Source organism: Leucopleurus acutus (genome assembly GCF_964270905.1).
Source record: "Leucopleurus acutus genome assembly, chromosome: 15".
NCBI classification, from domain to species: Eukaryota; Metazoa; Chordata; class Mammalia; order Artiodactyla; family Delphinidae; genus Leucopleurus; species Leucopleurus acutus.
In genome coordinates, this window is record NC_139157.1 from 7,877,933 (window position 1) to 7,892,761 (window position 14,829).

The 14,829-nt window shown below is 48.2% G+C and overlaps 1 protein-coding gene across 1 annotated transcript in view; it reads right to left on the reverse strand.

The window, feature by feature from the left end:
• IGF2R (insulin like growth factor 2 receptor) overlaps positions 1 to 14,829 on the reverse strand; it is a 109,658-nt gene that overhangs the window by 21,291 nt on the left and 73,538 nt on the right. The window contains exons 28-33 of the mRNA XM_082855862.1: positions 9,861 to 9,991; positions 9,536 to 9,633; positions 3,737 to 3,873; positions 2,408 to 2,598; positions 798 to 924; positions 25 to 144 (exon numbers count right to left, since the gene is read on the reverse strand). Coding sequence (XP_082711988.1) covers positions 25 to 144; positions 798 to 924; positions 2,408 to 2,598; positions 3,737 to 3,873; positions 9,536 to 9,633; positions 9,861 to 9,991 — 804 coding nt within the window. The remainder of the gene's footprint in view (positions 1 to 24; positions 145 to 797; positions 925 to 2,407; positions 2,599 to 3,736; positions 3,874 to 9,535; positions 9,634 to 9,860; positions 9,992 to 14,829) is intronic.

A 14,829-nucleotide genomic window follows, 5' to 3' on the forward strand; every position in this document is an offset into this window, starting at 1 on the left:
GGAGGGCGGGCCACACACACTCACCTACACCAGGGGCGCAGTTCTCGTTGTCCCCGCACACGCTGAGGTAGACCAGCCCCTTCTCACTGTAGGCGGCAGTGTACCCGGCCCTGCCGCTTAGAGAGCTCAGGTCAAACAGGTGTCCTGCTCGGGGGAAAGGATGGGGACACCGTGACCCATCACCGGCGCTCACACACAGATGCCGCCGGCCATCGGGCCTCCTGATTCCTTGTCACGTGTCACTGCCCCCCTTCACTGACGTGGCCCCCAAAACCTTCCTGACAGCTAGAAAGTACCCAGGAGACAGCAGCTCAGGGCGTCCTCCTGCGCCTGGGCCACGGCGATTCCAGTGGGGTTGGGAGGGCCCGTCAGCATCCCTCCCGCTGCCAGTGACCCAGCCCCAAACCTTTCCGGGCCCCAGAGCTGAGATCCTGTGGTTTCCTCGTTGCCCCACGTCAACTCTGAAAGGAGCGGAAGACTGACTCCAGCTCCGCCAGCCTAAAGCTTGGGACCAGCACCCCAGAAACAGGAGTTACGGGGAGCACGGCTTTCAGGGAGGTGCTTAGTCTCTTCTCCACTGAAGAACCACAAGTCAACAGGACCGGGCAGATCCAGCAGAAAAGGCCAAACGCGCACCCACAGGACATGATGCTGCTGCCCGGGGTGCCTGCCCCCCAGCCTCACACTGGGTCTCTCACCGCTTGCATGCACGTGCGCCCACGTGTGTGTGCGCGTGTATGCGTGTGTACCTGTGTGTGTTGAGGGTGTGGGGATGGGCGGCCGGCAGCGGCCCTCACCTGTAGAGGGGTTGGTGACCTGGCAGTTGTCGTGCACGTTGCTCTTCACGGGGCAGGCAGCGGCCGTAGGCCAGGAAAAGGTGTACTCGCAGTCCTCCACGGCACTGAGGAACATGGGCCTGGAGTTCTAGAAACAAGCGAAGGGCAGACAGCTGCTGACAGGGTGCGCGCCTGACGCAGGTAACAGCGCCCACTGGCGCCAAGCAGGAGCTCCCCTGTGACGCACCACAAGCCCGTGACACACCTGTCTCGGTGTCTTCACGGGACGAGGGCAGACTGGGGAGAAGCAAAGGGTCAGGGTTTGCTCCTGAGATACCCCTGGGGGCTTGACACACACAGGGTGAGACAGAGCCGGAAATCCACTCGGGGGGCAGGGACGTTTTCCTACAGCTAAGGCTTTTAAGGTGGGGTCGGGGACAGGGTGGCGAAGGATGCTCAAAGGGCTACTGTAAGGCACGAATGAGGAAATAAATGATAAAGTCCTGAAAAACGGAACCGACATCTGTTATGATGGACATAACAGGAAGACCCTCAGGGAGAACTAGTCATGAACTAACTAATCCCTCCACCACCCGGGCTAAGGCTCCCTGCCTCTCAGACGTGTCTCGTCCACACGGCGAGGGTAAAAGGGTAAGATTCGTGCAGCAGCGCCCTCCTTCCCAGATAAACCAGCCCCCGGCACCCGCGTGCAGAGCCCTCCACGGACCAAGCAGCTGTCTTGCTCTGCCGTGAGCCTCTCTCCTCAGATACACAGCTGAGCTAGTCTATGGGGGCCCAAGAGTCCAGACCCCAGCAGCACAGGGGTCCAGGCTCAGCCTCTGCACAGCCTCCTGAGGCGGAACCTCAGCTGCCACCCCGTCAAGGGGGCAGACCTCAGGCTCCTCCTGCCACAGCTGGCCGCATGCAGCTGGACAGTGGTGCTCTGTCCTGACACTGAGGATGGAGTGCACTGGGCCAGCCTGACCTCACTCCCGAATCTTACAAGACAGCACACAGGCTGCACCTTCATCTCCGTGGCAGAGATGCTCCCGCGGTGAAAACACAGTCCAGAGAAACCATTAATTCCGCCCCCACCTGCTGCACTGCATGTACCAACCCGTCAGGGAAGGAACCATCCAGAGATGAGACGGGAACCCAGTTCCCACGCGCCAACCACACGCCAGAAACAGTGCCCGGCGCTTCACGCCGCCTCTCTCTAACCTCATGGCGATCTGGCAGGACAGGCCGAGCTCGTGCTGGTAACAGGTGCCCCGTTTAGGGAGGTTAAGTGACCGAGGTCCACGGCCAGGAAGTGGAAGAGCGACCTTGGAACCGGGTCTGCCCGACCTTCTGCTTTACCCAAGTGCCTTAATGAGGACAAGGGCAGGTTACCAAACACCAGTTCCCTCTGCGGCCTTCAGGGATCTGAGTCAGACTCCCAAGAGAACCACCGAATTCTGGAACAGGAACTGCCAGGGTGGACACCCCGGGACCACGGGCCCGAGCCGCGCCGCCCACGCCCTTTGTTAGGCTGGGTCACCCCGAGCTCTTCAGCTCACATCCCAGGAAGTGAGACATCGGTCTCGCTGACCCTGGACTCGCACTGGGGCCGAGACAGCTGCGTCACTTACGACTTGGCTCTCGCTGCACGAGAAGCGGATGGTGGTTGACTTCTTCCGGATCTGGTCCGGACACGGGTCACCATCGACGTACCTCAGGAGAGTCATGCCCTCGCTCCCCTGAGGGCCATCCCTCACTCTGCCCAGGTTCACGGGCTTGGAGCCACCCAGCAGACACACGGCCGCCTCCGGAGGGCACGGCTCTGCAGCACAAGCAGAGACAATTAAGAGTGACCGTCAGTCCCTGTCCAGTCTAGGACTTAACAAGGGACGTAACGTCCGGCACGTGACACAGTTGATTCTAACAATTACCTCAAAATATCAGTGATTTCTCTCATTAAGTCAGATGCCAGTGACACCGTGAGTTCTCACTCCATGAAACGCCATTTTACCACAGATGGGTTGGGGGTGAGCATGAGGTGTGGGGAGAATTCAAGGCAGAACAGCCTCAATTATTTCTGATCCCCAAACGAGATGAAGCTGAAACACCTAGATTACGCCCGTGGAACATTTTAAATGGCCTCTATTCACGTGCTACCTTACTTTAAGAAGTCACCAAGAACTGTGCCAACCTCCCAGCCCCCGAAATGTCTGAGTCATCTGCGCTGGGTAAAGAACGGGTCCCACTTCGTGGATTAATAAGAGCCTCAGCGTCACCAATCTAGCCAGCATACAAAGCGAGGGGAAGTGGGCCGTGGCCTCAACCATGCAGAGGAGAAAAATAACTTTCTGGGTTTTTGTTTTTAAAAAAAAAAAAAAAAAAAAGACAGCAGCAGTGCCCACTGTGAGTTGAGCCAGACAAGAGGCTGCCTCAGTAAGGCTGCATAAACTCCAAGAAAACGGGACAAGTTTCGTCCCCAGGATCCCAGGGGGCCGCGGACGGCACCAAGGTCTCCGTGGGCTGCTGCTCCCAGTTGCACGGGCACAACTGAGTTCTAGCCTCATCACCCGCACCACGGGTCTGGGTGCATCCTAACAAGACCCCCCCCCACTCTGCTCTCAGTGAATACAGAGGGCACATACCCAGAGCTCCATTTCCCACCCTCCTATCTCCTGCCCTGGCTAAGAATTACCTGCCACGGTGATTATTTCTACCTACCCTCCAGCTCCCCACATTCAAACAATGGTTACAACGCTCCCAACAGAGCCTTCAGCACTGATTTATCCTGGACCACGCCAGGGATGGGTCATCAAGACCCTCAGATAATTCCTCCTGCTGCTTATTGGCAAAACCACTCATGTGTCAGAGAGCGGTGCACCATTGAAGAATCCGTTCTTACTTCCTCTTCACCCATAAATTCACGACAAGCCATGAGCGCCTCTGCCGGAGACCTCACTCACCCGAGCCGGCCCGCGGAGCCAGAGACTTGCACACGTTGATGAGGTAGTGCTCAGTGGCTCCCGTCCTCGTGACGGCTTCCCAGTTGTCGCTGTACCTCGACAGGGATGAGAGATCGAAGGTGTTCCCAGCCCCGTCTCTGAAGGAAAGAAAGCACCACGGTGAGGTTCGGCTGGATTCTAACGGAGTCTAGCGCTCCGTCTGCAAAGGATCAGTATAAAGGCAGAGTCTACTCCCGACACCCTGGGAATCAGACCCTGCCAGGGACAGAACTCGACACTGGACTCTCCCAGATCCAGGCGGAACCAGCAACAACACAGCTTGAGTTCAGGAAATGTCAAGCCTTAGCTCAACAAAATTATGTATTAACCAAAAAAAGCTAAGAGTAAGCACCTGTCCTGCTCAGGCCGGTGAGAAGACAAGGGTACACAGACAGCTAAGACACGCAGCGCCCAGGGCAGCCCGGGCAGCCCTGTCCAAGCTGGAGGACACCAAGAGTCACTGAAATAAACCAGGCTGATGTTGACCTGCTCAGGTAACGGTTTACTTACTGCATGAACCCCAAGTAGGGACAGACACCGAGAGCCAGCCCTACGCCAGGTGCAGAGTTAATGGTAAGCAAGACAAACACTCCCTCTGCAGGGCGCCAGACCCAGGTGGAGACAGAGGACAGCCACAGGTGCCACTTCACCAGGCGGTAACCTCAGCACATCAGAGGGGACTGACTGCGAATCACCCATTCATTCAAAAACTACATGCCAACTGGGGCTACTGTGTTGAAGGAGAGATAAAAATCGCCCGTTTTATGAAGTCTGCAGAAGTCACAAAGTAATATTGTAAAACGTACAGACGTCAGGTGGCAATTAGAGCGAAGAGGGAAAAAGGCAGGGAGGTGGGTATGAAGTTTGGGAGGGGAAAGAGGAGGTGAGATTTTAGACAATGGCCGCAGAAGGCCTTCCTGAGGAGGCCACCTCTGAATAAACTCAGAAAAACGCGGAAGAGCTAGTCACGCGGGGACGCGGCAAAGCGCAGCACAGGCAGAGGCAGCAGCGGGAGCGAAGGGCCTGAGGTGCAGAGAGCCCGGTGCACCCACAGGAAAGCAAGGAGCCCCATGTGGCCGGAGCAGAGCAGACACGAGGAGTGACACAGCAGGGGCTGAGCGCAGCATCACATGGAGCGCTCCAGCCAGCAGAGACGGGCTTCACCGCATCGAGGGGCACAGCAACAGCCTGGGCCGACTTACAGTCTAACGGGGCCACTGTAATCACTGTGCGGGGCTAGCCCAGCGTGGGTCAGGGGACCCCTGAGGGGCCACTGCGGCGATGCAGGGGCGAGATGAAGACGGCCTGAACCAGGGCAGGGAGGTGCTTCCGCAAGAGAGAACTCTAGATATTTTGAAAGCTGATGGGCCATAAATGGGATGAGAGCGAAAGGATGGAGCTGGCATTGATACTGGCCTATGTGGGAGACACGGGTATTTATTTGCAAAAGCAGGTCCTCAAGAACTTCATATAATGGACCATCTGATAGAAACTTATTGTAAATGGTTAAAGACCTAAAAGAAGAAATTGAAACTATAATAAAAGAAGGGGGGTAGAATGGAGGGAAGAAATGATGAATCAGAGTACCAACAGGGACTTCCCTGGTGGTCCAGTGGTTAAGAATCCACCTTCCAATGCAGGGGATGTGGGTTCAATCCCTGGTTGGGGAACTAAGATCCCACATGCCCTGTGGGGCAACTAAGCCTGCGTGCCGCAACTACTGAGCCCGAGCGCCACAACTGAAGAGAAGCCCGCATGCCGCAACGAAGATCCCGCATTCCGCAGCTAAGACCCAACACAGCCAAAATAAATTTAAAAAAATTTTTTAATTAAAAAAAATAATAAACTGTTTCTAAAATAAGTTTTAAAACAGAAAGAGTACCAAACAGAACTCCTAGCATGAAAAGGACAGTCATGAAAATTAAAAAAGGGGAACAGTCAAAACAGCAAATTAAATCAGCTGATAAAGAGTATCACTAAGTTGGAAATAGGTCTAAGGAAACAGAATACAGTCCAAAAACAGATAAGTAAGATATCTAAAAGACATGGTGAGGGCTTCCCTGGTGGCACAGTGGTTAAGAATCCGCCTGCCAATGCAGGGGACAGGGGTTCGAGCCCTAGTCCAGGAAGATCCCACATGCCACGGAGCAACTAAGCCCACACGCCACAACTACTGAGTCCACATTCCTAGAGCCCATGCTCTGCAACAAGAGAAGCCACTGCGATGAAAAGCCCGTGCACCGCAACGAAGAGTAGCCCCCACTCACCACAACTAGAGAAAGCTCGCATGCAGCAACAAAGACGCAACACAGCCAAAAATAAATAAATGAAAAAAATAAATTTTTTTAAATTAAAAAAATAAATAAATAGAAGACATGGTGGATAGAATAGGAAAGCCTAAGATATGATTAATACAAGTCCCAGAAGAAAAGAGACAGAATAGGTTAGAGGCAACCTTCAAATATACAATCACTGTAAATATTCCTAAGTGAGTAACAGACATTCATCTTTAGCTTAGAAAGCATCAACTTCCAAGCAACATAAATAACAAAGCCATACCTAACAAATCAGACTGAGACTGCAGAACAAATACGAGAGAAAATATACAGAAAAGGTAGGTTATCTACAAAGGAATGAAAACAGGACGGACGGGGACAGATTCTCTAACAGCAATACCAAGCACCGGAAGATGGTAGATTACCTTCAAAGTGCTGACACACACAAAAAACGTATTCACCTGGAATTCTGTACCAAGCTAGTGACAATAAAACTAAGCCTTTTCAAGTAAAGACCAATATTTAACTCGACAGAGTCTCTGTTCGAACCAGCAAGCAGTGTGACTCACAGTGCAATTTGTACCCAGGACCAGTCAGCAACCGTGGAAGGAGCCAGCGCCACAAGATGAACCAGTAATGGACACTGGTTCCTTCGCTGTCCCTAGTGCAAGGGGACACAGCTCTTCACCCCATCAGAGGCCAGAAGCAAATAGTTTGCAAACCAGCACTGCGCACAGCATTATACTAAACAGATTACTTAGAGAAAGAGAACTGGGTCAAAAGCAAGGGGTAAAGTGCAAAGAGGAAGGTGGCCAAAGAAAGAGGGGCATTTCTTTTCCTCTTCAAAAGAAGAAATTTATATAGTCAAGCGACCAATGGATATTTTTAAAAATCGCAATAGTGACTTATTCAAGAAGTAAGAAAACACGTCAGAACAAAAGCACTCGACCACAATACCATGGAGATGGGGAGAGAGTGTTGGGGCTACGACACTCTACGTTATTGTATTGTTGGAGAGATGGGTATAGTTACTAACTTTAGCTTTCCATTAAATCAAAAATACATGTTTAAGGCAACCATTAAAAGAAAATGAATTATAATTCAGGGAACGCATGGTGAGATTTTTTTAAAAAGAAACAAAAAAATATCATTAGTATCCTCAGAGATGATCAGAAGGACTTATTTGAAATTCCAAATAAAAATCTCCAAAGGATAGCTGATTTTCTCAAGTTCAGAAAATATTCCAGAACGGAGTAAAAACACGAAAACAGAAGACGAGCAATTAACTTTTCCACCAAACATACACAGTTCTTGTAGGAAATGGGACAATGCCTTCAAAACTGAGGAGAAATTAATTTGAATCTGTAATCCTACTACAGCCAATCAGATTGAAGAGCAAGTTATGGGCATTTTCAGACAACGCGTGGGTTCTCTCCCATCCAACCTCTCTAAAGTATAGGAGGATACACTCTAACCAAACGAAAAAGGAAGCCATGACAAAGGGCGTGAAATCCAAGAAGCAGGGGATCCAAGCCAGGAGTGATCCCCAAATGAGCTCTGATCAAAGAGCAGAAAACACACGGCCCAAGTCCGAACTGAGTCCTTTCCGAAGAAGAACGGTGATTATTCGTAGACACAGCATCATGAAGAGCCCCGACAGTCTGAGATACAACGGGAAGGCATATTATTCTGTCAACAATAAAAGAGAAAGACTACGTAAAATGCCAAGATTTAAAACCTGTTCGAGGTAGCTATGTTCCAAGTATTAAGCAAACTAAACGTGGAATGATTTTTGGAGCAACTTATGAAATAGAACAAATGGGAATCCTCTGACCTAAACACTAAACCTATCTTCCTTCAGTTAAGAGGAAGCTAAGAGACACAAGATGATGTCATTTCTCTGCAGATCCAATCAGACCGTGTGATTTTGCAGCAAATGATGTTTATGCAATACTGTAAACGCCACTTATTAGTTTTTGATTCTTTAGAACCACCCTCTGAATAAAGCAGGTAAGACCATTAGAGTTACCCAGCAGGAGACACATGTTCTAAACCTTGGCAATGCACCAGCGACAGCCTGCTGGCATTGAGGCAGTGGGAGGAGCGGCTGAAGGACAGGCAGCATCCGAGGCCCTCATCTTAACTTAGCGGGAAGTCAAGAGATGTCTAAAAGTGATGAAACAAGAAATAGAGCTTAGAGTGTATCATCCCATATTCTAAAGGCAACCAGAAGAGGAAATAAAAATGGAACTAATGAACGCGGGGCAGGGGAGAGGGGAGAGGAGACCAGAATTACATTTCTGGTGTCTGAAGACAGAGTCGACCGATACCATTTGAGGTTGACAAGCACGGGTATATCGATCATGCAGAGTCATGCAAGGCTCCAGACAGAACTACAAGAAGACACGGTAGAAAGTGGGATGAGGCTGAGGTGGGGGAAGCTTACTTCATCTGACACAGTTTTCTACACTTACGAATTCATACAATATACACGCATAAGCTTTCATTTTAACTGATTCTTCAATTAAGAATAAAAACTGGAAGGAAACAGGGAAATGATTTTTCCCCAGGATGGAATGCTGTAACTCAGTGATTCTTTTCAGGCTGGGTCCTCATGCAACAGAAACGTCAGCATCTCCCTTAAACATCCAGAAATGTGTAGACCTGTGAAAGCAAAATCTCCAGGGATGGAACCCAAGATGTGTATTTTGTAACAGTTCTGAGGGTGACGCTGATGAAATTCACACACAGTGAAGACCTCCACCTTATCTCAGGAGCTGCCAACCACCTCATTTCAGGAGCCTCCTTGAGCCACAGGAAACAGGACAAAGGAACTGGTGATGGCAGCTGAGAACCTGCAGGGTGGGTGTCGCCCCCTGGCGCTCTCTCCACACACACACACCCCACCATGCAGCTCCACCATCTCCCTCTCCACGTCCTTTTCACCAAACACAGGCAGCATCCAGGGAGGTGCAGAGGCCAGGGGACACCCTGGTCACTCCAATCCACTCACACCCATGAATCATACAAGGTTTCCTGTTTCAACTCCAGTCACTTCCTTGTACCTTAACACAAGGTAATCAAAAAATATGAAAGTCGTGAAGGATTTAGCAGTTACCCTAATCCAACTCCTCAGTTTAACATTCAGGAACTAAGGCTTAGAGAAATCACCTGACTAATCTAATCCCATCCCCCACCCAGCCACTAACTTTTTTTTTCCTTTTTTCATATTTATTTATTTATTTGGTTGTGCCCGGTCTTAGTTGCTGCATGTGGGCTCCTTAGTTGTGGCATGTGAACTCTTACTCGCAGCATGCATGAGGGATCTAGTTCCCTGGCCAGGGATCAAACCCGGGCCCCCTGCATTGGGAGCATGAAGCCTTAGCCACTGTGCCACCAGGGAAGCCCCCGGCCACTAACTATTAAAGCAAAATATTATCAAGTAAACATGACTGCCCCAGGGTCAACACCCGCATCGACTTACTTGAATGAGCACTCGGTCAGGTCGAAGGGCGGGCAGGCATACTGCGTGTGCCACTCGAACAAGTAGGAGCAGTCAGAAGTCTCCTGGAGAAACACCGGCTGCGGAAGTGGAGAGACGTGTCCATGAAACGGGACACGTCAGATAGTCGGCGCTTTAAGGATGCAAATAGTAAGGGATGGGCCGCTCATTACACTCTACACAGACGATCAAGGTGTGAACACAGTGACCAGGAAGTTTTATGAGACGGAAAAGCAGATTCACTTTGTAAAGACAAAGGCAAAGGGGTGAGGGCAGAGCGGCCCCCTGCTGCGTTGAGCACACTCACCGCCTGGGTGCTGCGGTCACAGTAGAAGATGATGGTCGTGGAGCGCCGGTACACCTTATGGCAGGTGTCCCCACCGGTGTAGTTCATCTTCAACACCCCATTCTCATAGGTCAGCTTCTGCGTAAGGAGACCTGCTCAAGAAGCAGCCAGTTCAACAAGGATCAGTTCAGGAAGCCCCAGGCTGGTCAACACAGACACGGTGCCTCACACACGCTGAACAAACACAAGACCAAGCGTGCCTGGCCTATTGGCACTGGACCACTGGCTCCGTCACGTGCCACTGTAGAGACCAGAAACAGTCCTCCTCTCGCCCAAGGCTGCGATCTTATAGACTGACCACGGGATCGATGACGTACAGAGACCCCCGGCCTGACGAGCTCAGAGGATAGCACTTCCTCTTCACAGCCCCTCAGGGAGGCCCATGTACTCACCCCATCAGCTACTTCAACTTCTTTCTTAAAAGATTCTTAAACTTATCATCACTGGCCCAGATGCTGAGACAGCATGAGGACCAACAGCCTGTCTTATATATTTTACAGTCCAACCCTGTATGAAATGTGTCCCCTTTGTCTCAGTTCTAGAAAGTACTACCTCAGAACACCCATTAATAGTCCAGTGCGTCCCAAAGTTGGAATAAAAAGAAGACATATAATCTCAGAATTGGTAACTGGTATTGCTAAATAAGAATGAAATAAACACTAACACCACTTATCAGTACATGTCATGGTGACAAAAATCAAGTAAAATCAGAAACATCATTGGGCACGTGGGGGCAGGGGGGAGGGCCGGAGGCGGAGCCAAGATAGCAGTGTGGGAAGACGCAGAGTTCGCATCTCCCCACAACTAAGGCGCCTGCCGGACGCTGGTGGGGGACCCTGACATCTAAGGGAATGGGAAGAACCCCCGACCAAACTGGTAGGATGTGGGGGGCTGAGGGGGTTGGAGAAGTGGAGACCCGACAGGACCGGCGCGCCCCTGAGGGGTGGCTGAGGTGGGGAGGGGTTCCCATGCCTGAAGGGACCCCCAGGGGCTCCGATCAGCGGGGAGCAGGCCCAGCGTTTTCCCCGCCCAATCGGCCGGGGAAGTCTGCCCAGCTCCCGGACCAGGTCCTATACCCTCAGAGGTCCCCTCCTGGCCGGGCTGATCCTGGGGACATAGGAGGGAGGCCAGGAGAGAAGGAGAGGCAGGAGGGAGGCGGCTCTCCAGGACCAGAGGGGCGGGAACGGAGCAAGGCCGTTTGCCCCACCCACTCGAACCCAGGAAGGCTGCTGGGCTCCCAGGTGGGGTCCCCCGCCCTATGAGACCAGGGGCGGGAGGCATGCCTGGGCCCCTTCTGTTCCTTGAGCCTGAGCCCCACCCCCTACACCCCCCCCGGGCCTTTTCCAGCCCTGTGGGTACTAAGCACAGGCCCCGCCCACCAGCCAAATCTTGCCCCTGCTAAGGCCCCGCCCTCCACAGCCAAGGCCTTTTCCACCTTTTTTTTTTTTTTTTACTATTGTGGTTCCTTTTTACCTTCCAGTTGTTGTTTCGTCTATATTTTTATTTTTATATTTTTTCTAACATACCTGTTAGTTTCCTAGTCTAACTGTATTTTTTACTTTGTTATTGTTCTTTTATTTTTTTTGCCACCCCTCACGGCTTGCAGGATCTTGGTTCACAAGCCAGAGGTCAGGCCAAAGCTCCGGCAGTGGGCACTCTGAGTCTCAACCACTGGACTAACAGAGAACTTCAGACCCCAGGGAATATTCATCGGAGTGAGGTCTCCCAGAGGTCCTCATCTCAGCACCAAGACCCAGCTCCACCCAACAGCCTACGAACTCCAGTGTTGGAAGCCTCAGGCCAAACAACTAGTAAGACAGGAGCACAATCCCACTCATAAACAAACAAACAAACAAAAAAAGAGACAGCAAAATAATATATCACAGATGAAGGAGCAAGGTAAAAACCTACAAGATCAAATAAATGAGGAGGAAATAGGCAATCTACCTGAAAAAGAATTCAGAGTAATGACAGTAAAGATGATCCAGAATCTCGGAAATAGAATGGAGGCACGGATTGAGAAAATACAAGAAATGCTCAAGAAAGATCTAGAAGAACTAAAGAACAAACAAACAGAGATGAACAACACAATACGTGAACTGAAAAATACACTAGAAGGAATCAATAACAGAATAACAGAGGCAGAAGAACGAGTACGTGAGCTGAAGACAAAACGGTGGAAATAACTGCTGAGGAGCAGAATAAAGAAAAAAGAATGAAAAGAACTGGAGACAATCTCAGAGGCCTCTGGGACAACGCGAAACGCAACAACGTTAGAATTATAGGGGTCCCAGAAAAAGAAGAGAAAAAGAAAGACTCTGAGAAAACATCTGAAGAGATTATAGTGGAAAACTTCACAAACATGGGAAAGGAAATAGTCACCCAAGTCCAGGAAGCACACAGAGTCCCACACAGTATAAACCCTAGGAGAAACACACCAAGACACATATTAATAAAACAAAAATTAAATTCAAAGAAAAAACATTAAAAGCAGCAAGGAAAAAACAGAAAATAACATACAAAGGAATCCCCATAAGGTTATCAGCTGATTTTTCAGCAGAAACTCTGCAGGCCAGAAGGGAGTGGCAGGATATACCTAAAGCGATGAAAGAGAAAACCTACAACCAAGATTACTCTACCCAGCAAGGATCTCATTCAGATTCGATGGAGAAATCAAAAGCTCTTCAGACAAGCAAAAGCTAAGAGAATCCAGCACCACCAAACCAGCTTTACAACAAATGCTAAAGAAACTTCTCCAGGCAGGAAACACAAGGAAAAGACCCACAAAAACAAACCCAAGACAATTAAGAAAATGGTAATAGGAACATACATATTGATAATAACCTTGAATGTAAATGGACTAAATGTCCCAACCAAAAGACATAGACTGGCTGAATGGATGGATACAAAAACAAGACCCGTATATATACTGTCTACAAGAGACCCACTTCAGACCTAGGGACACATAAAGCCTGGAAGTGAAGGTATGGAAAAAGATATTCCAAGCAAATGGAAATCAAAAGAAAGCTGGAGTAGCAATACGCATATCAGATAAAATAGACTTTAAGACTGTTACAAGAGATAAGGAAGGGCACTACATAATGATCAAGGGATCAATCCAAGAGGAGGATATAACAATTATAAATGTTTATGCACCCAACATAGGAGCACCTCAACACATAAGGCAAATGCTAACAACCATGAAAGGGGAAATCAAAAGTAACACAATAATAGTAGGGGACTTTAACACCCCACTTACACCAATGGACAGATCATCCAAACAGAAAATAAGGAAACACGAGCTTTAAGTGACACAACAGACCAGAGAGATTTAATTGATATTTATAGACCTTTCCACCTGAAAGTGGTAGAATACACTTTCTTCTCGAGTGCACATGGAACATCCGCTAGGATAGATCACACCTTGGGTCATATATCAAGTCTCAGGAAATTTAAGAAAACTGAAACTGTATCAAGTATCTTTTCTGACCACAACGCTATGAGATTGGAAATCAATTACAGGAAAAAAATTGTAAAAACCACAAATACATGGAGGCTGAACAGTGTGCTACTAAATCACCAAGAGATCACTGAAGAAATCAAAGAGGAAATTAAAATATACATAGAAACAAATGACAACAAAAACACAATGACCCTATCGGATGCAGCAAAAGCAGTTCTAAGAGGGAAGTTTATAGCAATTCAATCTCACCTCAAGAAACAAGAAAAATCTCAAATAAACAATTTAACCCTACACCTAAAGCAACTAGAGAAAGGACAACAAAGAAAACCCAAAGTCAGTAAAGGAAAGAAATCACAAAGATCAGAGCATAAATAAATGAAATAGAAACAAAGAAAACAGCAAAGATCAATAAAACTAAAAGCTGGTTCTTTGAGAAGATAAACAAAATTGATAAACCCTTAGCCAGACTCATCAAGGAAAAAAAGGGAGAGGACGCAAATCAATAAAATTAGAAATGAAAAAGGAGAAATCACAACTGACACTGCAGAAATACAAAGGATTATAAGAGGCTACTACAAACAAACTATATGCCAATAAAAAGGACAACTATGAAGAAATGGACAAATTCTTGGAAAGGTACAATTTTCCAAGACTGAACCAGGAAGAATTAGAAAATATAAACAGACCTATCACAAGAAATGAAATTGAAACTGCAATTAAAAATCTTCCAACAAACAAAAGTCCAGGACCAGATGGCTTCACAGGCGAATTCTATCAAACATTTAGAGAAGAGCTAACATCCATCCTTCCCAAACTCTTCCAAAAAATTGCAGAGGGAGGAACACTCCCAAATTCATTCAATGAAGCCACCATCGCCCTGATACCAAAACCAGAAAAAGATATCACAAAAAAAGAAAATTATAGACCAATATCACTGATGAATATAGATGCAAAAATCCTGAACAAAATACTTGCAAACAGAGTCCAACAACATATTAAAAGGATCATACACCATGATCAAGTGGGATTTATCCCAGGGATGCAAGGATTCCTCAATACATGCAAATCAATCAATGTGATACACCATATTAACTAAGGAATAAAAACCCTATGATCATCTCAATAGACGCAGAAAAAACTTTTGACAAAATTCAACACGCATTTATGATAAAAACTCTCCACAAAATGGGCATAGAGGGAAACTACCTCAACATAATAAAGGCCATATATAACAAACCCACAGCAAACATCACTGTCAATGGTGAAAAACTGAAAGCATTTCCATTAAGATCAGGAACAAGACAAGGATGTCCACTCTCAGCACTCTTATTCAACATAGTCTTGGAAGTCCTAGTCATGGCAATTAGAGAAGAAAAAGAAATAAAAGGAATACAAATTGGAAGAGAAGAAGTAAAACTGTCACTGTTTGCAGATAACATGATACTATATATAGAAAATCCTAAAGAT